Source organism: Acartia tonsa, chromosome 11 (genome assembly GCF_053477335.1).
Source record: "Acartia tonsa isolate MP-2025a chromosome 11, ASM5347733v1, whole genome shotgun sequence".
Taxonomy (NCBI): domain Eukaryota; kingdom Metazoa; phylum Arthropoda; class Copepoda; order Calanoida; family Acartiidae; genus Acartia; species Acartia tonsa.
In genome coordinates, this window is record NC_137270.1 from 26134489 (window position 1) to 26161511 (window position 27023).

A 27023-nucleotide genomic window follows, 5' to 3' on the forward strand; every position below is an offset into this window, starting at 1 on the left:
GTAGTTATGTACATATTTTTCATGTTGGGGTATTTTTTAAAAATTACTTGTAAGATAGGAAAAATAAAACAGAATTAAAATGTTCTAAACAACACTATTTGCCTTTCGTTGTTTTATCAACTAGCAGCTAAGCCCCTAGAAGTTGATAGAATGGGCGGGGGGGGGGGGACCCTTCCCCCCACTATTTTTTTGGGTGGGATAATTTTTTTTTAGAGTTGATTTCTCTTTAGAGGCGGCAATAATCGATTTATTAAAACTTTGATGTTGCACCAGATTTTCATTTACTCTAATAAAGTGATACTCCCAGCTGCCTTATAAGATCCCCCTTGCCCCCCCCCCTCCCTTCCCTACTATTGGATGAAAGAACTGACCAATAAATGAGGTCTATATTAGCCAGCTAAATTGACGCCCTGTCAATTAGGGTTGGCAATCCAAATATGAAATCAGCAATATGTAAAAAAAACAAGCAGCCGCAATCCACGGATTAACCCGTTTTTTTTTGTGTAAAAATCCGAATTCGGCCCAAAAATTGGACGGATTGCCAACCCTACAGTGTCAATATATCCACGTATATTCTACATCTATTAACAACAACAAAATTCTTTTTTTTCAGAAATGAATATGTAATTTTGCCGTACATACGTACGACCTCCACAAGGTGACACAGTCACGCACAACACACCCAGACACAAATAAAATAAACGCGCACACTTCGCGCGTTACAACCCAACGCACAAAGTTTAACTGAGAACCAATACCCAAGTCTTCACTCTAGGTGGTTATACAATACAATGAAACCGATTAATATCCGCTGGATTAGAACCGGTTCTTAGCCCTATTGAAAAATCATATATCTTATCTTTTTATATCCAGTTTTCTACAAATACAAAATGTACAATCCTATTTCTAGCCACTGCGGGGGCTCTAACCCAGTGGGCCAATTTCTTAATCCTGCGGGGCAATCATTAATCTTTACTTAACCTAAAATAATGTATCAAAAGCTACTGGGTAAATACTTCTTTTGTTTTATATGATCCAATATTTTTTACCTACTGCAAAACGTCGTTCATATAATTTTTGTTAAAATCTATATTGAGTGTATTGTATAACCAAATTGTTTTCAGTCAGTTAGAGCTAACCTTCGCTCAGTGGTTACGTATATTTCTGTCAGACCAAGTAAAAAAGCCAAAAATATGTTTTCTGGACGCTTAAAGGTGAGTTTTTTCTTTTATTCATACACCATTTTGACAAAGGTGGGAGCCGGAGGAAAGTATACCTCCCCCCTCATTTACTACACCTAACATTTTAGTTGAACTATCTTTCTTACTCTTAACTTCAGCTGTTCAATCTATCATTAAAAGTATACTATTGTATTTTACAACCTCCCAATTTCCAACAAGTATTTTTTATTGAGAAGGGCTAGATAAAATTGGTTTGCTTTTTGCACCCCCCCTTTAATTCACCTGTGCACGCACTTGTTTTTACCTACTTATATAAATACCAAAAGCTACGTCCCCCAGAGAAGGCTATTAATGAAAAGCGGGGGAAGGGGTATTTTTTCAAGGTATGGTTCGTTTCTCTCTGGAGGTTTAACCTACCCCAAAATAGTTATAAAACTTTCCTTGACCTATAAAGCCTCACTGTAAAGGAGAACCAAGTCGGTACAGCGGATACCGAGATCTTAAGCTACACAAGACAGACAAACAAACATGTTATTTTTATATCTGTACAAATACATATATAAAAAAATATTTGTTTAAATCTTAAATAATTGTTCGTTTGTTAGTTTGTTAATTTCTCTGAATTTGTCATACCTAATTGTTAATAATCATATTATTATGTAAAAAAAATCTTATCTTCAATTATGATTTAAAGCCTAGTATGACATGATTCAAAGAGAGGTTTTCAAGTTAACAATGGAATATATATTCTTAAAAACATTTTGATTTTAACAATTTCAAAGTCGCGTATTTAACAAGGACAAAAGTGTTCCAAAGTTGTTAAAGAACTACGAGAAAATGCTTCTTTTGAACAAAAAGTTATGTTAAAACAAGGATCAGGGGGTAAATTGAAATAGTGTTACGGTCAGAGGAGGGGGGCGTGTTGGCTTGGGTAATCTAATGTTTTTATCAAACATTTTGAAATCAGAAAAAAAAATATTTCTTCTTTTTTTTAGTGGGAGGGGCCGGGAGGCTATCTTGGTATTGCTCTTAAGATAGTCCCCCTAAAGTCAGCTAAAATTTTAAAATTTATTCAGTTGAAGGTTACAGCTGAGTTTATGTTCTTAGATTTTTACCTATCATAAAAATTGCTTTAGACAAATTAACATTCAGAATTTAAATCCAAATCCTAGATTCAAGTAATATTTATTTATTTATTTGCTTAACAACTAAATTATCATAAATCATTTTGTCACAAGCAATAAGAATGGAACACTTAAGAACATATTTCAGATCTTGTTTATTTTTTGTTGGGGGCGACGTTACTAAATAATTCCAATTGTTCATCAGTTGCTTTGGACATAGACGTCTAAGAGTGGTTTGGGAGGGGGGTTTACCTTTAAAACCCCTCGTATTACCCCCTCAAAATATTAAAAAATGTATTAGGTTACCCTTTCAAACCAATAAAAAATACTAATTTTACCTCCCCCCCCTTAAAAAGAAAATGCTTGGACGTCCTTTGCTTTGGAGATTTTTATTCCCTTAAACTTAAGTTGTCACATTAGATTAACTATTGTATGTAAAATCACTAGTACTTAATATATATATTTTAGATTACCGTATGTGGAGCGTCCGACCTCCAACAAACAAATTTTATGAAAAGGTAGGTTTCTATTTTAAGTTGATGTTTTGTGAATTTATCTATTCAATTATATCAGGGTGAGGCGAACCTTATGAGTTAAAATGCGGAACTATGGAAAAACGGCGAAAGAACCGCCGCGGTCGCCCGGAACTGTCGTTTCCTCACAATTTTTTGTTTTTATTTTCTCTCCAAATTAGTGAATTTTTAATCAATTGAACACTTTTTTATTTCAATAAAAAGCTTGTCTCAAATGTTTCCAAATTCAGTAGGTACTGTAGCTCATTTGTTTGGTTGAGTTCTTTCGGTGTATGTACTTTTGTTCAACAAAAAATGTCTCATTCCTATACACTAGTGAATACATTAGTTTTTGGCAGGAAGGGAGGGGACATGGGGCTGTTAATTTCACTAATTCCCAAAGTTTTATAATAACGTTTTATATTCGTTGACTTAACAACTTTGGAAACTTATATTGAATTATTTTTGATTGGTTGGTTCATTTAGTTGTGTGTCCTAACGTTTCAACCATTAATTTTCAGGTTGAACCTGGACAAGGAGAAGAAGGAGCCAGCTAAACCTGAACTGGATCCTTACGTAGCTGTAGATGTCGATGAGGTAATAATAATTTTTGTTGTACCCAAGTTTTTAAAGTTTATTTGTAGCCTCAAAACTTTGGGTACTTTTTTTTATCAGTGATTGGTTGGTAATAAGTGTCACTGCCAATTCTTTTAATCGGCTGATGGGGTAATTTTGTTTATCATGATTGGGGATGTAAATTTTGTTATCATTATTGTCTTATCCATTAAGATCCCTGCAAGTTACCTGTTAAAAATTCTTTCCAACATTTTTAAATTTTAGGAGTTTGGGTACCGAACCCTGACAAAGCCCAAGACATGTTCACCAGATTGGCAAGAAACATTCGAGTCAGATCTGTTGAGGTAATATTCCTGTTACTAACTGAAATCCGCGAAAATTATGATTTGTAGCTGAGAGTCTTACTGAATTCCAATCAATTTACCTCAATTGCCTAAAACGGGGACGGCTGCTATCCATGACACCAGGGTTTCGGATCCAGATCCGGATCCGCATATTTTTGAGTCCAAGGATCCAGATCCGCAAAAAAATGCGGATCCGGATCAGGATCCTTGGACTCAAAAAAATGCGGAAAAAAATGGAAAAATCTACCTAAATTTATATAAAATCTCAGACATTCTGTTGATAAGAGCCAATCTTTAAGGTTTAGGTTCAGACTTGAAAATTAAAAGTATTTTTGACTTCGAATTAAAGAATAAAATTTTTTAGAAAAATTTGGTGATTTTATTTTTATTGTCAAGGATCCGGAAGCGGATCCGGTAGGATCCGGATCCGGATCCGCACTGACCAAATTTTAAGGATCCGGAACCGCATACAATCAATGCGGATCCGAAACCCTGCATGACACTCTTAGCGTCAGAACCAACACAAGAACAATGGGAGCCAAATCTTTCCTAATATGTTCTAACACCCAGGGTATTAGGTTAAATAACACTCAACAGTCAACCAACTCTTTGTCTGGAAATCCCATTTGTGCATGGTAATGAGTTATGCCTGTCTTGGGATAGGTGGAGGGATAGATTTTAGGAAAAGTACCAATTAGTTCATTGTCCGGCATACTACATTATTGAAAAATTAAATGGCTAAGACAAGGGAAAGTTTTCTTCTTTCCATTAAACTATTTTTTTTTATGAAATTTCTACCTATTTATTTTTAGGTCGGCTGAAATTCTTGGATTTACAGTGTTCCACGATGCTACAGTGCCACCAGGTGGGTTCCATATTCCACTATGGCTTCCAAACCGATTAATATCTGCTGGATAAGAACCGGTTCTCAGTCACACTGAAAAAATCATGTATCGTATCTAATTTTATCCAGTCTTGTACGAGTATAAAAATGTAAACTCATAAGATTCAAAAAAAAAATCTAGCTCGCGCCTTCGGCATCTCGAGATAACAAAATGGTTTTATCCTAAAATTGTACATTTTTATGGGTATAGGTCATAAAGGGGGGGTCGGAAGGGGAAGTATCAATATCGTTATATTAGCCAGCTTGAAACCACATTATGATTTTATCAGGGTTTGCAAGAATATCTTACATTATCCACGTACCTATTCTATATCAATTTTTCTAGTAAATACCTTACCTACACAACATATTTATTAAGTGGCATAATTGCTGAAAGTCCTAATATTTTGATGAAATTGTGATTTACTTAGGCAAGGTAAGAGGATTAGTGGGTTGGATACTATTAAATAAATTAATTTTATTTAAGATTACTTCCTAGAAAAGATACCAATTATTAGTTTAGAAACAAATTAAATATAATCATTTGGTAGAAATGGATTTAGAATATACGTGGATATTATGACAGGGGAAAAATGGTCGTTTTTAGCTTGCTAACATGGAACTCATTTATTGGTCAGTTCGTTCATTCAGGGGGTGGGGATGGGGTAAAGGGGGTGGATTGGGGGATAAACCCGCTGTTTGTTTTACTTTATTAGAGAACATGAAAATCTGATGTAAGATCCAAGTAATGATATAACCATTTTTGTAGATGATTTTATCGCCAACTGTAAAATTCCTCTGTCTGAGCTGATTGAGAAAGAGAGCCAGCCTATTCATGACATCTGGGTCAACCTAGAGCCGAAAGGAAAACTTCATGTTAAGGTATAGTTTCAAAATTCTTTCTCGTCATTTCTATGGATTCGGAGACTTGTGTGTGTGTGTGTGTCCAAGTCCATCATACACTGGGATGTCTGAGTCTCCTTGGTAAGAGTTCAAATGAAAGGCCAGTCATCTATTTTTAGTAGTGAAGCTACTCTATAATTCCGAATGTCCGTCCGTCTGTCCGTCATTACAAAAAGGCATCAGCTTTCATGAAAACTAATCTTGTTCACTTTAGGTTGAACTGATTTGGGCCACCAAAGAGGAACAGAATGCTCCAGCTAGGACTTTCCAGGTAAAAAAACTTCAAGTTTGGCTTCGAAAACGATTAATGACCGTTAGATGAGAACCTTATAATATTTCATTTTAATATCCGTAAAAAAACTGTTTAGGTATAATACGATGCGATAATTAACTAGGTATTCTAGAATTTATTAAGATTAAAAATCTATAGATAGGAAACAAGCCATTCAATAATGCTTAAGGCAGATTTTGCCTTTTACCTGTACAAATTTATATATTTCATGAGTAAAAAAAATGAAGGTGAATTAGGTAAGGGAACCTCGAATTAAAATGTAATTCTTTTTATCGTCATATGGGCAATAAATAGACCAAATCTATATTCTTGTAATTTAAATCATAATAATTTAAGACGTAACTTGTCACGTGAAATGAAAGCTTTTTATAGTGCCTATACAAACTGACGTCATACTGGCCTGCCTACCATTGGTCAAGTAAAATGTGTACTGGACTGCCATTGGTAATTTAGTCTGTGTATTGGCATATCATTGGTCATTTGTATTGCATGATGACATTTTTTATAGGTTCTATAAACAGCTTCCATGAAATGTAAAAAAAAATATTGAATGCGACTTTTTTATTTTAAGGAAAGAGAGGTATTCAAAGTGAACAGACGTGGAGCCATGAGACGCAGAGTTCATCAGGAAAATATTCACAATAACAAACCACTGGACCGGAATGGTTTTTCTTTACAATGTAATTTCTCATAGGTCGTGGAAAGATTTCAAATATTTTTAAAGATAAGACAAATAACTATGTAATATTGTATATATATTATGGTTGGCAATGGTAATCCATCCAATATTTGGGTCGAATTCCAATTCTTACAAAAATCGGATTTATCCGTGGATTGCGGATTTTTGAATTATGGATTGCGGATTGTAGCATTATTTTTAAGGTCTTTTTGTAAATAAAAATTTTTAGACATTGAAGTGGCATTTTTCTCTCCCTTACTTAACCTAAAATAACCATGCAAAACTTCTGTGAAAATAAAATAAAAATAACTTTGAATGCTACCCTCATTTTACCTTAAGTTATAATTCTCCCATTCTATGTCCCATGCCTACCTGTATATGGCCCTTAAATTAATTTACAATTAATATCTATATGGTCCTCTTTATATACTTTTGTTATTGTGAATAACCGGTTTGTGTTGGTACAGGTGAACGGACACAAGTTCATGGCGGTGTATCTGAAACAACCAACTTTCTGCTCCCACTGTGGAGATTTCATTTGGTTAGTACTTTAGTTGCCATTTTATGTTTTCTCTCTACATGCATTTGCATATAGGTATGGGTAAAGGGGTGTTCACCCCCCTCAAAATTTGAAATACTTCATTTAAAAACCCCCTTAAAAATTTGAAACCCCTCATTTTGCCTCCCTCAAAACTTGAAATTTATTTCTCATTTTACCTCCCTCAAAATTTAAAACCTCTCATTTTGTCCCCACTCAAAATTTAAACCCCCTCAATTTACCCTCTTCAAAATATTAAGCTTTGGCGTCCCTGTTTACAGGTTATTTTGTAAAGTTTCTCCAATCTCTCTGCAAGTAACATTAAAGGTAATACATGATTATTGATTAATGCGGCTCCAATAATGATAGATATCCGAGTTGGGTTTTTGAAAAAAATGCTATTCATGATTTTTCAGTACGTCTGAGAACCCGCCAAAATAACAACTTACTAATTTTCCCGCCTTTTTTTAATAATCTTTTTTTTGTTTAGGGGTCTGGGGAAGCAGGGCTACCAGTGTCAGGTGTGTGTATGTGTCGTACACAAACGTTGTCATGAGCTAATAATTACCAGGTACGTACTTTAGTATTTTATTTACTATATTTAGTAGCGGCTACACCCCTAACACCTTGGGGCTCCGTTTTCAAAGCAGAAGGGAGACAAATAACTTAAATCTAAAAATTGAAATAGCCTAAAACCATCCCAGAACCAATACAAAGCTTCTCTAAAATAGAGAACTCAATCGGTTCAGTAGTTATAAGAAACTTCACTGTAAAGGAGAACAATATGGGTTCAGTGGTTATTAAGATCCCTCGCTACAGGCAAAAAAAAGCTTACTACTTTATACAATAGAATTAACTTCATTTATGCCTAGTATCTTTTTGGAATTTGTTCTAGAAAATAGAACATTAATATTTTTCTGTTGAAATAATCATTCAGTGGTGTTCGGTAGGTGGGTCAGATGGATCATCTAGATTTGTTATGTCTATTGTAACTTGGTATCTATGATTTGTCCCATGGATCTTAAGGGATAAGACATTGGCCGATAAATTGATATACATCCCAAATAATGATACACAAAATCACCCAAAGTTAGTAGTTGAAACGTTTAAACATTCAACTAAACGAACCAACCAAACAAATTTCACTTAAGTCCCCAAAGTTACTAAGCCAACGCTATTATAAAACTTTGAGGACTAGTATAATTAGCAGTCGTCCATTTTGTCTGAGTTTGTCATTTTAATTATAAAATTGTTTAGGTGTCCTGGCTTACAAGGGAACGAAATCCAGGAGGACAACAGTGAGGCCAGATTCAAGATAAATGTTCCCCACAGGTAAAGAGTTATTTTTATAAATTTAAAGTTTTAAGATTGATACCTATATAGATATTATTTATGTACATAAATATAAATTTGGATTTTAGGAATCAACATCCTTAAAAGTTTATTAAATATAAACTAATGTTAATATGTATAAACTCATGAAGATCATTGATCCTATCTTAAGTACTAGCGGCTACCACCCCCCCCCCCCCCCCCTAGAATTCTCTAAGGGCATTTAAATTTGGAGGGGGAAAAGTCACCCTCCCCCTCAAAAAAAATTTCAATTTGGGTTTTAAAAAAAAAAAGTACCTACCTACCTACCAAATAATATATTTTTGGTGGAGGGGGGGGGGGGAGGAATCATTTTTTTGGAGTGTGTAGGTAGATACCCTCCTCGAAAATAATAGTTCTAAAACCTTCCCTGGACCTACAAGAAGCTTTACTTTAATGGAGAACCATATCGGTTCAGCGGTTAGCAAGATCCTTCGCTACAGACAAAAAAAAGCCTACTACTTTGTTTAATAGGATGTGCGGAAATACTTAGGGTCCTGATCCATCTATAATAGTTAAAATGTTTATAGATTTGAGATCCATAGTTACCGAACCTTCACATTCTGCGACCACTGTGGCTCTCTGCTCTATGGCATAATCAAACAGGGACTTCAGTGTAAAGGTAAAAAAATTAATCGCCTATTGGAATGGATTTATTATTACCTGGATGTTACACTAGATTTTCATGTTCTCTAGTAAAGTGAGACTCACAGCGGACTTAAATAACGATACACCGTCCACCTCCTTCTACATACTGGATGAACTAACTGACCAATAGATGAGATCCATATTAGCAACTCAAATTGACGATATCCCACCCCCCCTGTCATATAATCCACGTATAATTATCTATATCCATTCCTAATGGTGACATATACATTTTTGTTTTTTTCTCCCAAGATGCAAAGAGATTAATCTATTTCATTTTTTATTTTATTGCGAAGAGCACAAATATCTTTTCTTCAACACTAAAAGTAAATAATGCAAAGAAAAAGTTTATAAAAAAAACTTAAAATACAAAGAGTGTAATTTCTTTTCCAGTATGGATTCGAAACCGATTAATAGCCGCTGGATTAGAACCGGATGTCAGCCATACTGAAAAATCATGTATTACAGACGATTTTTCACGAATGTCAAAATTAAATCATAAAATAACTACTAGTTATATTGTAAGCCCAAGCCTTCGGCTCCACGGAGCTAACAAAACTGGTTTCAATTTTATATTTTTTCATTTTAATATCCGCGGAAGGCTGTCTAAAATACTATGCGATAAATAACTTGTATTTTAGTTTGCAGTATGAATGTTCATAAGAGGTGCAAAGAGAATGTTGCCAACACTTGCGGAATTAATCCGAGACACATGGCTGATCTTCTACAAGAAATGGTGAGTTTTAATTATATACAAAAAAAATCGGAGAGACAAACGTCAGAGTGGACAAACGCAGGGGTGTGTAAAATGTTAAGTTAATTCTTATTTCTACATAGGTTAGGTTATTATATGAATATACAAATAATCCTTAGTCAATATAAAAAAACCTATAAGATGATTTAAAATAGCTTAGGTTATGTTAGGTTAAGTGTCCACTCCGACGTTAGTCACTCCTGCGTTTGTCCTAGGATCAAAAAATTAAATGAAACTTAAAAAGTTAAAATTTTATGTAGGATGGGATGCACCAATAGATCTTATTTTGTTGTAGCTCTGAACTAAAACATAATCAATGATGTGATTGTGCACTCTATTTTTCATATGTTCAACCCTTCGATTGTCTGACTATTTTTTGGGAATCCTAACCGCATGGTAATAGGTGCAGCCTTTTTTGGGATTAGGCTTTCCCACTATTCTATCTAACTATTTGCTATTTTGTCCAAGATCCATTTGAACGTTTTTAATTATGACGCGGATTGTGAGCGGATGCGCTGCGTGTTTCGCCACAGTCGCGGGTTATGCCTTAACAATCAATACAAACTATGTCATTAGTTTAAAATTTAAATTTATTCAAAATAACCCTTAATAACCTAGGGTATGAGTGTTGGTAAGCTATCGCTGCCCAAGAAGGACAAGGTGAAGAGCCGAACATCCGGGGCTTCCGGTGACACAACCACCCAGGCTAAACAGGAGGCGGCGGATAAAGAGCTGGAAGAAAATCTTATGGTCACACTTCAGGTATGAATAATTATTTTGATGGATTAATGATTTGAATAGCCATAGTTTCTTAGAGTTTGAACCTATGACTCATAAAGTATGACGATACACTTTTGTACAGCCACCAGTAAAACAGATAAGGTAGTTATTTAGAATAGTGGATATATTAATCCTTGGTAAGTCTATTTTCCCTAAATCGAACTTAAAGTTGGAAAAGTAATGGCTAACGGCTGGTGGTTCAGCTCCGTCCCCCCTACCCCTATGCATAGGCAAACCACTGACAAAAAAAGGATACAAAAACCCTTAATTTCGGCTAAGGAATCACTCAATTAATTCGAGTTTCCAACCCTATACAAGAACTTTTCAAGATAGACACATGAAATGAAAACGGTAAAAAAAATATTACATGAAAATTTTATAGATCGAGGCCCAGCACGAGATGGACAGAAAGATGAAAGAAAGGGAGGCAAATCTTCCCCCCACCCTCAGCATGAAGCGCAAGGAGGCGGATGGAGAAAAAGAGAAGGTATGTAGGGGGACAATGGGCTGTTTATTACACTAGTTCCCAAAGTTTTACAATAAAGTTTTTTTATTCGTTGGCTTAAAAATTTGGGAACTTTTTTTTACTGAATTTTGGTTTTTTAAGTTGGGTGTTTTACCGTTTCAACCACTGATTTTAATCTACGGAAGGGGTAATTTTGTGTGTCATCAATTTATCAGCCATTGTCTTATCCCTTTAGATCCGTGACGTAGAGATACATTTATCATTTAATTTTCCGTTTTCCTTCTTGATTGTACATGTACAACCTTTGTCTGGAAGTCCAAGTTTTCTATGATGTAATGGTACCTAAAAACTCATAACTTAATTCAATCACCATATACAGACAAGGTTGCTGTCCATGACACCCTAACATCAGGTCCAACATAAGATAAGGGGAGCCTTATCTCTCTTTTCTGTCTTACCAAGAGTTAAAACCCCGGGTATTGGGTTAAATAACGCCCAACAGGCAACCGATTTTTCGAACTTTGTCTGGATGTCCACGATAATGAGTTGCGCTTGTTTTCGGCGAAGACATTCACCATAGTTCAAATGTTGCGCACCTGACATAGCAGCAGTTGGAACCATTTTAACGCATTCACTTAAAATGTCGTGTTAAGCCGAGATTTGAACCTATTACCTCCCCGACGACGAGCAGGTGCGCTACGTGTTGAGCTACGGTCGAGGGTTATATCCTTTATTTACTAGAACAATATTTTAGTCCGTACAATTGATTTAATTTTCAGATTGGAATCACAAATTTGCAAGACCTAGTTGAGAAACAGAAGGGACTTAATAAATCTTCATTGGATCAATTCAGGTTTATTAAGGTAAGCGTATAGGCCCCACAGTGGTTAGGCAAAGGAAAAACTTGCGGTTGTAGTCCCTTTCGTGGCAACGCCTCTTAAGGGGCGATTCGTTGTATTTTCAAAATAGCTTTGATAGGTTATTTTAGGTTGGGTTAGGTTATATCGGGTTAGTCAATAGGCCCTGCAGGGTTAGAGCCTCCCGCAGGGGCTAGAAATAGGAGAAAAGCTACTGTTAAAATACGAAGAAATCGCCTTTTAAGATGCGTTGCAACGAAAGGGACTATACCCAAACATTCTTTAATGCTTAGCCCCTGCAATCTAGTGTCCAATATAACCTAACCTAGCCTGTTCGTATTAGTACTATGTCGCCAATGTTCTTTTTGAGTTGTGCCAAAAAACTACGTCCGCCTATAATTTAAATTTGTTCAAAAAAAATGAGCTTCAGTGCTTAATAGGCATTTTATTGGAAAGCACCATTGATTTTTTTTCTGTTTAAAGAATCAGAATAAATTATCTAGATGTTCCATGGAGTTTTTATGTCTACACGAAAGAACAGTAATCCTTTTTTCATTTTTCGTGTTGACTAATCTTGTACCTATAATTTTAGGTTCTTGGAAAAGGTTCCTTTGGTAAAGTGATGCTTTCTGAGAAGATTGACTCGGATCAAGTTTTTGCCATAAAGGTGAGCTCATTCAAACATATATCACTTCTAGTGTACAGATTTTTGAATCAAAACCCAGACCAAACCCGCTAATAGTAATAACCCGGTTTGTATGGGTTAATTAAAGTTTTTTTTTAAATAAAATAAATAATGCTTGAACCTGATTGTTTTGGGCATGTTACCCCCAAAAAATAATTTTGGTTGGGATCAAAACTACCTAACATTTTAGTGTTTTAATAAACACGAGAAGAAAATATTCAACTAAATATCAAAAATATTGTAGGAATCCATTTTCATTTTTACTACTGACTTAATATAAATGGAATAAAACCCACAAAAAATGGTTTGAGGTTTTTACTACCTTGCTAGTGTATTGGGTGAGTGACTAGGGTGCTCCTCACCCACAGGGAAGGTGGTACCAGGAATAAGGTATAACCAACAAGCAAAATAAATCTAAAATAATATTTGGGGGGCAGATCATATGTAAAGGTCGTCAATTCTACGACGTGTTACCCCCCAACGACAGACAGCTGAAAAACACGTATATGTTTCGTGATTTTTTTCGAAATAATTTCATTGTTGGTATAAGCAGTGGTGGTACACGGTTCGAGTCTAATTACAGTATCACTTAAGATGTGATGCCTTACTTTAAGTTTCATTAGGGATCTTAAGTAATAAGTATACAATAGACGAAAAATATATGTATATTCCTAATCATGATAAACAAAATTACCCCTTCTGTAGATTAAGATTATTGGTTAAAAAGTTTGAACATTGCTTTTTTGAAATGAACAAATTGAAATTTAATAAATGTTGATAGAATTCTTTAAAAATCTAAAAAAGTGTTTAATTTAAGATACTTTATACTAATACTAATTAGATCATTTTTCCGTATTAGATGATCAACAACGATTAGGCTTCATTATCATATTAATTAATGAATTAATATGACATAATATTGATTTATTTGATATTAAAAAAAATGTTTTTAAAAATATGCGTAAATTTGGTGGTTTATCTATTAAGGTTTCTTTTACATAATTCCAATCAGAGTTGGCATAAAAAAAACCAAGGTGGAGATGTTTTTTTTTTAAATTTATACAAAGGCCTATCTTTCCAGTTATATCTTTTTAAATGTAAATAATACAGTAAATTAGTGTCAAAAACCTAAATACCTGATAGTTTAAATCTTGTACTTTGGTGATTATATCTAATAGACAATTTAATATTTTTCTAAAGGCAAATAATTTTTATAAAATAAGTTTAAATGCATTATTATACATTATTTAGGTATTTAAGTTAAAACATTCAATAAGTTCCATAAAAATTCAACTTTATTCTAAATTAGAATACTATAATTTGAATATTATTAAAAAAAAAAAAAATCTAACTGGTTGGTTATTTTTTTTAAAAAACCTGTTTTTTTACCATCTCTGATTCCAATTAGTATGCCTTCTTGAAAAATATATATTATACACTTTTTATCCTTCTTCAATGATTTCTAATTATTTGTATGGCCCTTGGAAATTGGATGATTGTTTGTCTTATCTACATATTTGTTGTCTATCTACATATTTGTTGTGGTAACTATTATCATGGTATACCAGCAATTTTACTTTTGTGCTTCTCCCTTAATTGATAATTGAATGAAGCCTTTTTGAATAAATCATTTATTACCCTAACTACCCGTTGTTTTAATAAAACATGGATGACAACATCCATTAAGCGAAGCTCTAAAATCAGAAACAAGGTCAAACTTGAGTAAAAAAAATAACAAACAGATCATTTATTTTTAACTCTAAACAAAATTGTCTGTAGCGAAATTGCGTAAAACAGGAAGCAGTAAAAGGTAATACTATTCATACAGAGACAACATCAAGTTGCTGGATCCAGTAACCTGGAAATAATCCCAGGAAGCATTCGTTACCAGCAATATTTCATAATGAATTACTCTTGACTCCCAACAATTTTCTTACCTATGTATATTTACCTAGGTACTAAAGAAAGACGTGATAATCCAAGACGATGATGTTGAATGCACAATGACAGAGAAAAGAATTCTGGCCCTGGCAGCTAACCATCCCTTCCTTACCAGCCTACACTCCTGCTTTCAGGTATTACTGCCGGCTACGGCCTCTAGGGGCTCTTGAGGGGGGAGTATAGGTAATTCGATAACACAATTTTTTTTTAGATGAAACAATGCTTTTATTGGGAATTTTTTTGGGTTGAGTAATTTTTTTTCTTGAGAGGGTAGTAGTACCCTCCCTCTAAATAGTTATAAATCTACCCTAGCCTATGCGGAGCTACACCATAAAGGAGAATCATTTCTGTTCCGCGGTTAGCGAGATCCTACGGTACATATAAGGCATCCTGATACTACCTAATTTACAAAAAAAAATATTTTAGTGTGGTTATTTTTTTCTAGGGGCGATTTCTCTTGGGGGGGGGGGGGGGGGTATTGGAGGTACCTTCCCCGAAAATGTCGAAAACCTTCCTATACATTATTAGTTTTCAAGAGATAGTTTTTTAAAGGCGAAGCTTTTCTATAATTAAGGTCGGTACATCCGTCCGTCCGTAACGGATAGCTTTTTTCGTTAATTTAGGCATGTTAGAATTGTCCTATCGATTTAAAACTTTGCATGGTGATTCCTGTATTAGTTAGGTACGTCAAGAATGTCCGTACGTCCATTTTAACATGTTTTTTTTACTTTTTAACAAATTTTTATGTGATCTAACTATCCGATTGATCTTATTTTTGGTATACTGATTCCTGGGACAACAAAGTACAATATTATAAGCGAAGCAACTCTACAATCAAGTCCTAAAAATGTTAGTATGTCCATAAACATTATTCTGTATCAAGCAGTTTTTCAACAAATTTACTTACAATTTTGTGTCGACTCTTATACATTTATATTCTGATTATTCAGTTCTGACACTATACAAGTGTAATAATCGTTTGTCCTACCGTTTCAGTGCTTCGCTTTTGTGGATGTTGTCATCCTTGTTTTTTCAGACCCCTGACCGGTTATTCTTTGTGATGGAGTTTGTGAACGGAGGAGACCTGATGTTCCAAATTCAACGGGCAAGGAAGTTCGACGAGGGACGTGCAAGGTCAGTTGTAGAGCCAGGGAGGGAGGGAGGGGACATTGGGCTTTTTATTACACTAGTCCCCAAAGTCTTATTATAACATGTTTCGTATTCGTTGGCTTAACAACTTAACCTTGGGGAGTTTTACAGAATTTTAAGTTTTCAAACGTTTCAACCACTATTTTTTTCCTACAAAACGGGTAATTTTGTGTATGAGCAATGAGCATTGGGGATGTACATCAATTTCTTAAGATCCTCGAGTAGATAAGATTTGTATCCAGTTTATTGGGTTTTTTTTACTTGGCTTTTCCAGCAAAACTTTGCACTCACACGTATTTGTCAGAGCTATAAGAGGGCTTTTTGTCACGGAGGAAGGGGACCTGTAAAATGCACTGGTACACAAGTTTTATAACTGCCTTATCTTTTACGTTAGCCCGAAATATTTGCATACTTTTTTTACATTTTGATTGGCTGGTTCTCAAGTAGAAGATTCTGAACTTTTTAACTAATAATTTAAGAAAATTTTTAAACTATCGTCTTCCATTATAAGATATTCTGGACATTTTTATTAAATTAAAATATTTGTAGATTCTACGCAGCTGAAGTAACTCTTGCTCTACAGTATCTACACAGACATGGAGTTATTTACAGGTGATTAATTGATTAATTGATTAGCTATAGTTTCTTAGGGATGGACCTAAGTCGTCATGTAGTAGACACTTTTGTATAGCAACTAGGGCCAGCTCAAGCTCTCCATGTTTAAGCCCATTATGGCTTGATCCGGTATCTCATGAGAGCTCCTCATTATTACCTGACCCACGCCGAGTATGGCAGGTGCGTGTCCTCAATTAAGTCACCGTAATGATGACGCTCTCCGCAGAGGAGCTTGGCATAAGGTGATTTCGCTTTTTTATTAAAAGCCAGATGATTTTGGGGGCTCTAATATTCACTTTGTCTTTTTGTCTGTCTATCTGTTTGTGTTTGTGTGTTTGATTGACTGTCTGTTTATCTGTCTGTTAGTTTTTTTTGTGGGCACACATTGGGGTGTTACAAGGATGTTTACTTGGACCAAAGATAATTTAGACAAAAGGAAAGTAATCTAACTTCTTCATTTCTAAAAGAAGTCAGTTTTTCATTAAAACTAATCTTGTTAAATCTTATATTTTTTTATTATTAATCCATTTATAAACCTCTGGTAAAATATACTTACATTTTAAAAGGCTTCGAAACTCTCCTTATTTATATTTACTTTAGAAAATTAAACTATTGCTTTGGTTTTAACAATGGAAGAAGTGTTTTTTATTATCTTGCAAAAATAAAGGAAATATTGAAATGTAATTATTTGTATATTACTATTTGCCTCTTGTAACCTGCCTATAAATCCTTGGGATCTAGTGCAGTTCACGGTAAAATATTTCCAGGATCGATTAACTTCACACACACAAACAAAAATTTGATCTGTCAATAAATTACATTATTCTAACAGAAATAGGGTATAGCCAACAAGCGAAATAAATCTAAAAAAATGTTTGGGGGCAGGTAAAAAGGTTTTCAATTCTACTATTCGTTGCCACGATTGCTGAAAATCAAGTTTAGGTTTCGTGATTTTTTTTTCGAATTTATTTCGTTGTTGGAATAAGTTGTTATTTTAAGATATTAAGATATATTTCGATAAAAGCAATCTTTTTCAAATCCATTAATTTTTTTAGGGATCTAAAACTGGACAACATTATGCTGGATGCTGACGGTCATGTCAAAATTGCAGATTTTGGAATGTGTAAAGAGGTAATCAAATAGATATAGAATATGTGGATATTATGACAGGGGGAAATTTGTCGTCAATTTAGATTGTCCTCATTTGTCAGTCAGTTCGTTCCTCAAGTAGAATGGGAGGGATTGGGGTAAAATGGGTGGATGGGGGGAAAGAAACATTTTTAGATATATTTAGTAAGGGAAGATAAAGGGAAATATTTGACTCAAGGGCATTACATTTGGACGTAACTTTTATATTAGGGAGATAAAAATAGCTTTTTAATGAAGAAATTCGAACATCTTTTGCATAGCTTCGACGTCCAAGCTTTTTATTTCAAGGGGGGTTAAATAAGGGGTTTTAAAGATTTTACAAAATTACCCCTTCTGTAGATTACAATTAAGAAAAGGTTATTATAAGACATGACCAATGTGATAAACAACCCAATATCCCTTCCCTCACTGGGCTGGGTAAACACCCCTTTTCACCTACCCTTGTATAATGTATATCTATGTTTTATAGGATTTATTTAATTTGCAGGGCATAAGAGATGAAACAACTACATCAACATTCTGTGGAACACCTGATTATATTGCACCTGAAATTTTACAGGTAATCCTTTACAATCCTTATTTAAAAGTAACAGGATGTATGTCTGTGTATACCGCTAACAGCTTAACTGATGTGGGTCTCAGTTACAATGTAGCTTTTCATAGGTCATGGGAAGGTTTTTTAACTATCTTGTATGAGGGTACCTCACCCTCCCAAGAGAAACCGCACCTAGAAAAAAATAGTTATTTTTTTACTGGACCATTTCCATATTTATAAATCACACAGTATTATAGACAGTTTTCCAGGGATATCAAAAATAAAAAATGGATTTGTCTGTAAGACGAAACAATACGTTATCTTCGCTCTAATCCATCAGATATTAATAGCTTTCGAAGCTATACTGGGGATAGACATTTTCTGAAATTTAGTTTTTTAAATCGTGATAATCATAAGTTCATAACCCATAACTATAATTATAATTATATTAATTATGTATAACTAGGAACATGACTATGGAGCTAGCGTGGACTGGTGGGCCCTGGGTGTCCTCATGTATGAGATGATGGCCGGACAACCACCATTCGAAGCTGATAATGAAGACGACCTTTTTGAGTCTATTCTCCATGATGATGTTCTTTATCCAGGTAAAGTTTATTCAAACACCAAAAATTCAAGTCTTATTGTTCATTAGGGTGGGTCCATTTCGCCCTTTTTTTAGATTTTACTGTTATCATAAGTTGCGGAAGTCATATATGTGTATGATAAGCCCCATTCAAGTTCAAAAGTGACTTGGCTCTTATGGCTGCCGGCGCGCGGGGGTATAAAAAGTGCCCACTCCCTTATAAAACCAAAAATTGAAATTCCTTCAAACACAGGCATGTTGCATATCAAAATGACCGCATTGAAATACTGATTACGAATGTGAAAACTGTTTTGAAAAATATTGCTCCTAGTTCGAATAAGATCTCATTAATTACCTAAAAACAGCTGATTTAGTCATAATTGTTCATTTTTGTAGGTTATTTGAAAATCATTTCAGACTGAATCAATATTTTTTTAACGGTTTTCAGATCTGTAATCAGCATTTCAATGCGGTCATTTTGATATGCAACATTTTATACCCCCGCGCGCCCGTTGTTTTTGGATTAAAAAACCTCTTTCAAGTTTCACAGAGTTTTATATTAGCCCAGTAACCCTTGCCAATGTCTACTAATGTTAAATTCCAAAATCGACCCACCCTTTTGTTCATGTCATTTATTGACGATACCTGCCAAAAAAATTAAATAAATATTAATAGGTACATTTGACTATAAATTGCGTTGGATATCTTCTTATATAGCTATATCATTATGGACTAGCAGTTCCTAGGGGCATCTACTCGAAGTAGGGGATGGGGAGTTACTCCCAATTTTCAATTTTGTTTTATTAAGTAAAAGAATTTGGGAAGGTAATTTTTTCTGGGGGCGATTTTCTTGTGAGGGTTATAATACCCTCACCCAAAATAGTTATAAAACTTTCAAGGTCTCACACTTGCAGACATACATACATCCTGTTAATTTATATAAGAATTATATTTTATTGTTGCGCTATAAATGAACATAATAGGTCAAATGTCATATTATACCTAATTGTGACTAAATTTATTTTTAGTGTGGTTAAGCAAGGAAGCAGTGTCCATTCTAAAAGGATTTATGCAGAAAAATGTATCCAAGCGATTGGGCTGTATTAAGGTAAATACTCTTGAGTCTTTATGACAATGTTTTTATGTATTTTTGACCAGAATAGGGACCTCTTAAACAGTGGCCTTCAGAAAGTTTGTGTGTTTGTCTCACTTTCGATAGTAATTGATATAAAATACGTGGATACTTTGATAGGGGAATTTTCGCGTCAATTTATTTTGCTAATATAGTCCTTAGTTAAGTTATGGGTCAATACGCTCCTCCAATGTCAGGGGAGGGTAGGATGTAAATTCATATAAGAGAGGGATTTCCATATATTGCTTGGGGTATGGTCGAACCTCCACGTGGTCCAAGCGGTAACATCCAGGAGGTCAGAGGAGACAAAACTGGAATGTACAGGGCAACCTGGAACCCTCAGCTGTCTTTTTTTGGCAACGGAGGGGGAGATCAGTAGCCGAGTTCTCTCTCTCCTTAAAAACATGTAGGCCAGACACTGTTAGTGCAAACGCACGAGCAGTAGGCAGTGTACTATCGGTACAGAACGCACTAGAAGAAGAAGAAGATTTCCATATATTAATTTGTCAACTGGGAAAATCATTTTATCAGAATATAAAATAAAAATAATACCTACCAGTTTTGTTAGCCTGGGCCTTCGGACTGCGCATGTGAGGAATGTGAATAATATCATTCTTGTTTTATTTCTAGGCCCATGGGGGTGAGGAGAGTATCAAGCACCATCCCTTCTTGTGAATAATATCATTCTTGTTTTATTTCTAGGCCCATGGGGGTGAGGAGAGTATCAAGCACCATCCCTTCTTGTGAATAATATCATTCTTGTTTTATTTCTAGGCCCATGGGGGTGAGGAGAGTATCAAGCACCGTCCCTTCTTGTGAATAATATCATTCTTGTTTTATTTCTAGGCCCATGGGGGTGAGGAGAGTATCAAGCACCATCCCTTCTTGTGAATAATATCATTCTTGTTTTATTTCTAGGCCCATGGGGGTGAGGAGAGTATCAAGCACCATCCCTTCTTGTGAATAATATCATTCTTGTTTTATTTCTAGGCCCATGGGGGTGAGGAGAGTATCAAGCACCATCCCTTCTTTTGGGAAATCAATAGTATTCTGTGTAACCCAACCCAATTGTTTTATTTCTAGGCTCATGGGGGTGAGGAGAGTATCAAGCACCATCCCTTCTTCAGGGAAATCAAATGGAAGGACCTGGAAGAAAGAAAAGTCAAACCACCTTTCAAACCTAAAATTGTAAGTTTTGCAACAAGGTTTATTTTGTCCGAGATAATTGAAGATTTCTTTGTGTACTTTTTTCTTGTATTTGATTAGAGTATCTTAACATCTCAATTAAATCTAGTTTGGGGAGGGGGGGGGGGGTTCGTTATTCTAGCTGTTTAAGTGGATTATCTTAGTATTAGCGACAGTTCCCCCCCCCAAAAAAAAAAAAAAAAATCAGATGAAAAACGAAATATATTTATTTTAAAACAATTCAGTTGTTAATCAAAGTACTGTAGGAACTGCTTTATTATTTTGTGGTACATTGGATTTATTTAGTGTTATATGTTTAATGATTAATGGGCATAGAACATAGAACATTTTTTCGACAATTTTGGTTGCTTTTATGGAACTCGTTTATTGGTCAGTTCATTCATCTATTAGGAGGGGATGGGGTAAAGGGGGTAGATTGTGAATCTTGCATAGACAACTGCGAGTTTTACTTAATTAGAGAACATGAAAATCTGGTGTAACATCCATGTAATAGTAAATCCATTATAACATTTCCCTCTAAAATTGCAGAAGAACCGTAAGGACGCGCTGAACTTTGACAGCGAGTTCACGAAGGAAGATCCTGTCCTCACACCTGTCAATCCAGAAATTCTCAAGACTATAAACCAGGTAATAAATATATTTCCAGCTGTCTATAATACGATGAGATTAATAACTATGCCAGTATGACTTCAAAACGGATTAATATACGCTGGATTAGAACCGTTTCAGGTCCATACGGAAAAAAATATGTTTCGTATCATATTAAGTCAATGTTACACGAAAAATATTATAACTGTTATAGAATCAATACCAGTTAGGGGCTAACAAAACTGAAATTAACCTTATAATTTTTTACTTTACTATCAGCGGAAAGCATAAATTAGCATATCTTACTAAATTTCTTTCTACCTTACTACGCTTCTGACATCTAGGGGCTCTGTATTCGAAGCGGTATGGATGAAGGGCCCAGAAAAATCAAGACTCAAATCTAAAAACATTTAGCCTTAAACAGTTAAACTCCCACAGGACCTATGTGAAGCTTACCTAAAATAGTAAAGCCAATCGGTTCAGTGGTTATTGAGATCCTTATCTTCAGTCAAAATAAACCTTACTACTTTATATAATAGGATATGTTTGAATAAATTCTTAGCCTTTAAAATTCTTCAATAAAATTTTTATTTCAGGACGAATTTGCCGGATTTAGCTTCGAGAATCTTGAGTTTGGCAAACTTTTGGCGGCTGGCGGCGGCTCGGTCAGCAGTTCAAAAGCCGCTTCCTCATCTGCCAAAAAGTTTTAAGCGAGAACAGTTTTTCTGTCTCCGTGTTTAGTTTTTTTTGTCACACTTTTTACTCTGCCATCATGAAAAATGTATTAAAAAAGCGCCCTGGCACAAAATAAATTGAGGAAGATCGTAGCAAGATGTTTTATATAAGGTATAATACTTTTTGTAACTTCTGACCAATAGGCATCTACTTTACAACACTTGGTCTGTCGGTCTGTCTGTTTAATACCTAGTAGTGGACAACAAATTTCCATTAGTTAAATTTGGTTTTCTTTTCTGCTTTTTTATGTTTTTTTTTGAGAAAAAAGGCATCTAGTTTTTACTTCTGCCGCCAAAATATACAATGATTCCTCGTAATTTTTAAGTTTTTGTTGATGTGTTTTTTGAGAGAAATATGATTGTTATATGCTTAAGGTTTGTATGTCTTTACACGAAAGGACAGTAATCTTTTTTTTTCATTAAGAAAGGCATCATTTTTTATTAATACTAGTCTTGTTTTGGTTAATAGTGACCAGTGCTTATTTTCCCTTTAAATCACTGGAATCATAAGATTAAAACCGGCTTTTTTTAGCCCCGAGGTGCCTAAGGCACAGTCTAAAAAACTGGTTTTAATTTTATGATTGTACATTTTTATATTCGTAGAAAGCTGAATATAATACGATGCAAGACATAGTTTTTTCGTATGGATGAGAACCGCTTCCTATCCACCGGATTCGAATGAATACGAGAAATAAATATTATCATATTTCAATAATGTTTTTAGGTTACATGGTAGCAAGTGTATTTCCAAGCAAGCCCGATATCCCGAAATAAAAATCCACCAACAAAATTTCAACAAAAAAAATCTTCCAAAATAGTTTCACAACAATCCAGCAACAAAATTATGCAAGAAGCACAATTTATTCTTGAAAAAAATTCATAAAACCTACCTACCTACTTATTTTAATTATTACCTACTCAATTTGCTTTTACTTTACATTGGGGTTATCTCTAGAAATAATGTATTTTAATTTTATTTATGTATTTATATGTCACGGACCCAAAACTACCTAAAGATGTTGGGGTTTAAAATTATTTAAAAAAACAGGCATTGTTTATTACATAGGTAGGTAACTAAAATTACTTTCTGAATTAAAAAATCCAAAAATAAAACAAAAGATAGCATTTTATTTGAAAAGGCCTCACAAAAAAATTATAAATCACGCACAATAATACTTATTATAATAACGTCATTTTACGCCTTTTCAAGGAACATATTTTTGTTTAGATTATAGATAAATTTTGTTAATTTTTTATTTAATTGAATAATTTATTTTTATTTAGTTTTTTTTTTAAATTTAGTGATTTTTTGTTATGAATTACAAATAGTGAATTGAACATAATAACCAGTCATTTTGTTTGTTTATTTTTGGTTTAGAGTTTATAGTCATTTTATTTATTTAATTATTTTATGTAATTTATTTTAACCAGTTCAGCCTAACATATATATTTAAATTTGTTTAATCCAAAATATAATCTTAAAACTAGGTAATTTTCAAATTAAGCAATAAAGTCCCCATGTTAACATAATTAAATCCAATGTTATATTGGCCTAAAAATAAAATTGAAGCCTAAATAAATTTCAAAATAACTTGCTTGCCAAAATGTTTGTTATTTTCCATATTATTTGTAAATAAAAATGTTAAAAATACTAGGTAAGAATGAATCCCAAAGTTTTGTTAAAAACTTTTGGGGGGAAGATAAATTTATTTGAAATTGATTATGATACCATTTATATTGTTTACCTAAATTTTTGTAGGCATGAAGAAAAGGGGGTGGGATGGAAGTGCCACCCGTGTTGACAATACAAAGGAGCTCAGCTAATAAAGAGTTTTAGTTTTGGGACTTGCTTGACACACTTGCTTTAATGAAGTATAAAGTTAAATATAATGTCATTTTCTCAATTTTCCTTTGAAAATTACCATTGAGAACTGGCGTTTTTAGTGGATTTGCCGGAAACGCTGATCTTTTTTAACATTTCCAAATTATGCTACATTTTTCACCTCACCCGTAGCCTCTTAAAGGTAGTGGAGATAACCTCGCTTAATATCATCTAAAAACAAGTTATCCTAACTGCTGAGAAAATGATATGAATTACTAGGAAGGATACTTCTGGAAAGGCAAAGCCCAATCGGTCCAGCCTCACTCTAACGAACGGACAGACAGACATTGTTCTACTTTGTATGATTAAGCAACTGCCATATAAACTAAAGGTACTGTAAGTCAGGTTGAGTTTCTTTGTGTTTGTTTACAAGTGCAGTGACTGACCAGGGAGGAAGGGGACAATGGATTGTTTATTACACTAGTCACCAAAGTTTTACACTAGCGTTTTTTTATTCGTTGGCTTAACACTTTAGGGGAACTTAGTGTATTTTGATTGGTTGGTTATTTGAGTTGAATGTTCAAACTTTTAACCACTAATTTTAATCTGTAAAAGGGGTAATTTTGTATATCATCATTGGATTGGCCATTGTCTTATCCCGTTAGATCCCTGAGTGGCACATGCACCCCTATCCCCTTTTATTGATAAATGTGAGATGTATGTTTCAATACTGTCATCATATTTTCTGTACTAGTTCAATGTATCAATGTTTTAGGAATGAGTGAACAAAATTATTTTATAGTTTTACCGACAATTCAAAATAAAAAGGCACTTAAAAAACCTTTTACTTTAAGTTATTTTTCATAGAAGTTTTAATACTGCCCAATTTCTATTATAGTATTTAATTTACTGTTTCTTCTTAATCAAAATTAAAATTTCTTCCCTTTTAGATAATTATTTTTTAGTTAAAACATTATTAGATTGTTAAAATAGTTGTGTATTTTGCCTTTGCTCGAAAAAGCAAAAGAAAATTTCACCCAGTCTCTTGTTTAGTATTAATATTAGTCATTCGAATAGAAGAAAAAACTCATCAAGCATTTTCATCCGTACGTGTAATAATTTTAATAGTCATTTATTGCATCGTATTGCAGACAGCTTTCCGCGGATATAAAATTATAAGATTAAACCAGTTTTGTTAGGTCTGAGGGACCGAAAGCCCGGGCTGTTAAAATCTGGTATTAATTTTATGACTTATATTCGTGCAAAATTGTCTGTAACACGATGCTAAGCATGATTTGTCAGTATGTCCCAAAACCGGTTCTAATCCACCGGATATTAATCGGTTCCAAAGCCATACTGGAAATTCTGATTATAGTTGCAAATATTAACACAATGTCATTTATACCTAACTTTCTCAATCATCCTCACAGTTTTTTTTATTTATTACAAAGTTTTTTTACAAGTTATGAAGGGGGATGGGGGATGTTATACTTATTGAAAAATAACACTAAGGAACTCGACCTAAAGAAGATTTACAGCACTTTTTATGGCAGTTCCGCCGAAAACCGCCGTCTGACGGTGATAATTGACAAATTTTACTACTGCGGTTTCACTTGTAGTACATTATAGCAACTGCTAAACTAAAAATCCTATATTTTTTGCTGAGTTTCTTAGGCTTCAAAAAAGTTACACATACGCCTCCCCCCGTTTTAAATCCTTTATGTATGTTTTTTTAAATGGTGAATGTGAAGTGCATGTATGTTTATTTGGGTGTATTATAAAGATCTTCTAAAATATTATAAGTGTCTTGTAAATGATTTCTAAAACTTTTATGTCAATAGAACTTTAAAAAAGACTTAATAGTATTTTATTTTGTAAAGAAATACAGGTCTGAGTTGCCATTTATTAGGCAAATTTTAATTTATTCTATTGAATTGTTTTTAATTATTTAATGATACTATAAATGTTAATGTGCCAATGAAGAAAATATAAAATTCCAACTGTATTTGTTGTGAACTTTTTTTTATGAAAACTTTGCTAGATTTAAGAATTTCTAGGCATTATTGTTTCTGTAATTTAGTGAATTTTAATATTTTTAAATAAAAATTAAATTATAAATTATGTTATTTTAATACTTAACATTAATGCTTTAAATAAAATTACTGTAAAATATTTTTAAAACTTTCAAAACAATGTTTGTGAAAATATTTTCAACTAAAAAGTGAGGTAGCTTAAAATCCAATTTTTTGTGTATTTTTGTATGATAAAATAATTTATACATGTCTTCTTTTTTTGCATTATAATTATGAAAAATGTTTCTCCAATGTCTCATTGAAAAGAAATAAAAATACCATCATATGTCAGATTTAGTTCATTTTTAACAGTATTACAAAAATATGTGTACTTTTACACCTATTCAAAATATATACCTATATTAGCTCTCTTTAAAAGCTACAATACGTTTTTTAGGTTTTTGTAAGTGTGATTTTGGAGAAATTTATGTATATATAAGTATAAATATTTGTTAGCTTAAAAAATATAAAGAATGTCAAAATTATCCAAGTCAAATAAATGCCTGAAAAATATAAAAATATGTATAATTTAAAAATAACAAAGAACAGGCTTAATGATATAATAATGTTAGCTGTTTCAACATTTTAATATTTCAAATTTTAATTCAATTAATATAACAATGTGTAATTTAAATGGATTTGTAGAAGAAAAAAAACTTAAACTGTGTAAAAACGGCAGAAAAATTATCCTTTTTATTATTTGTCTGCCAATCTTATGTATAGTTAGGATTTTGTCTCTATGTTATGAGAATATATAATGTAATGTGAATAATTTCTAGTTTGTTAATGAAAAACTGTACATTTTTATTATTTTGTTTTGAAAGGGAAAGGTTCCTGATGTATTTTAGAACATTATTATCAATATTATGTGAATGTATCGAATAAATGTTATGTCCTGTTA

At 33.6% G+C, this 27023-nt stretch overlaps 1 protein-coding gene across 4 annotated transcripts; it reads left to right on the forward strand.

The window, feature by feature from the left end:
* The first annotated feature begins 586 nt into the window (after positions 1-586).
* On the forward strand, positions 587-27023 carry Pkc98E (Protein kinase C). Of its 4 annotated transcripts, none has more exons than XM_080176997.1 (30): positions 587-775; positions 1125-1214; positions 2774-2823; positions 3339-3414; positions 3658-3737; positions 4550-4602; positions 5390-5502; positions 5738-5794; positions 6387-6440; positions 6959-7035; positions 7523-7603; positions 8290-8364; positions 8934-9025; positions 9693-9787; positions 10424-10567; positions 10968-11072; positions 11831-11914; positions 12501-12575; positions 14549-14668; positions 15571-15668; positions 16233-16295; positions 17354-17429; positions 17935-18006; positions 18449-18590; positions 19597-19676; positions 20784-20888; positions 21435-21533; positions 22091-22340; positions 22953-23298; positions 23531-27023. In XM_080176997.1, the coding sequence occupies exons 2-28, from the start codon at positions 1194-1196 to the stop codon at positions 22202-22204; spliced, it is 2301 nt and encodes a 766-aa protein (XP_080033123.1). In that variant the 5' UTR covers positions 587-775; positions 1125-1193; the 3' UTR covers positions 22205-22340; positions 22953-23298; positions 23531-27023. The 4 variants fall into 4 exon arrangements, with proteins under 4 accessions (XP_080033123.1, XP_080033125.1, XP_080033124.1 ...); XM_080176999.1 differs by having other exon boundaries at positions 23558-27023; XM_080176998.1 differs by having other exon boundaries at positions 22953-23294; positions 23558-27023.

Bases quoted from the DNA above. Each gene is read 5' to 3' on its own strand.
- Pkc98E (XM_080176996.1), top strand. From the start codon at position 1,194: ATGTTTTCTGGACGCTTAAAG. The intron at 3,738-4,549 runs GTAATATTCCTG...ATTTATTTTTAG, and splicing joins TTCGAGTCAGATCTGTTGAG to GTCGGCTGAAATTCTTGGAT. The intron at 15,669-16,232 runs GTCAGTTGTAGA...AAATATTTGTAG, and splicing joins TTCGACGAGGGACGTGCAAG to ATTCTACGCAGCTGAAGTAA.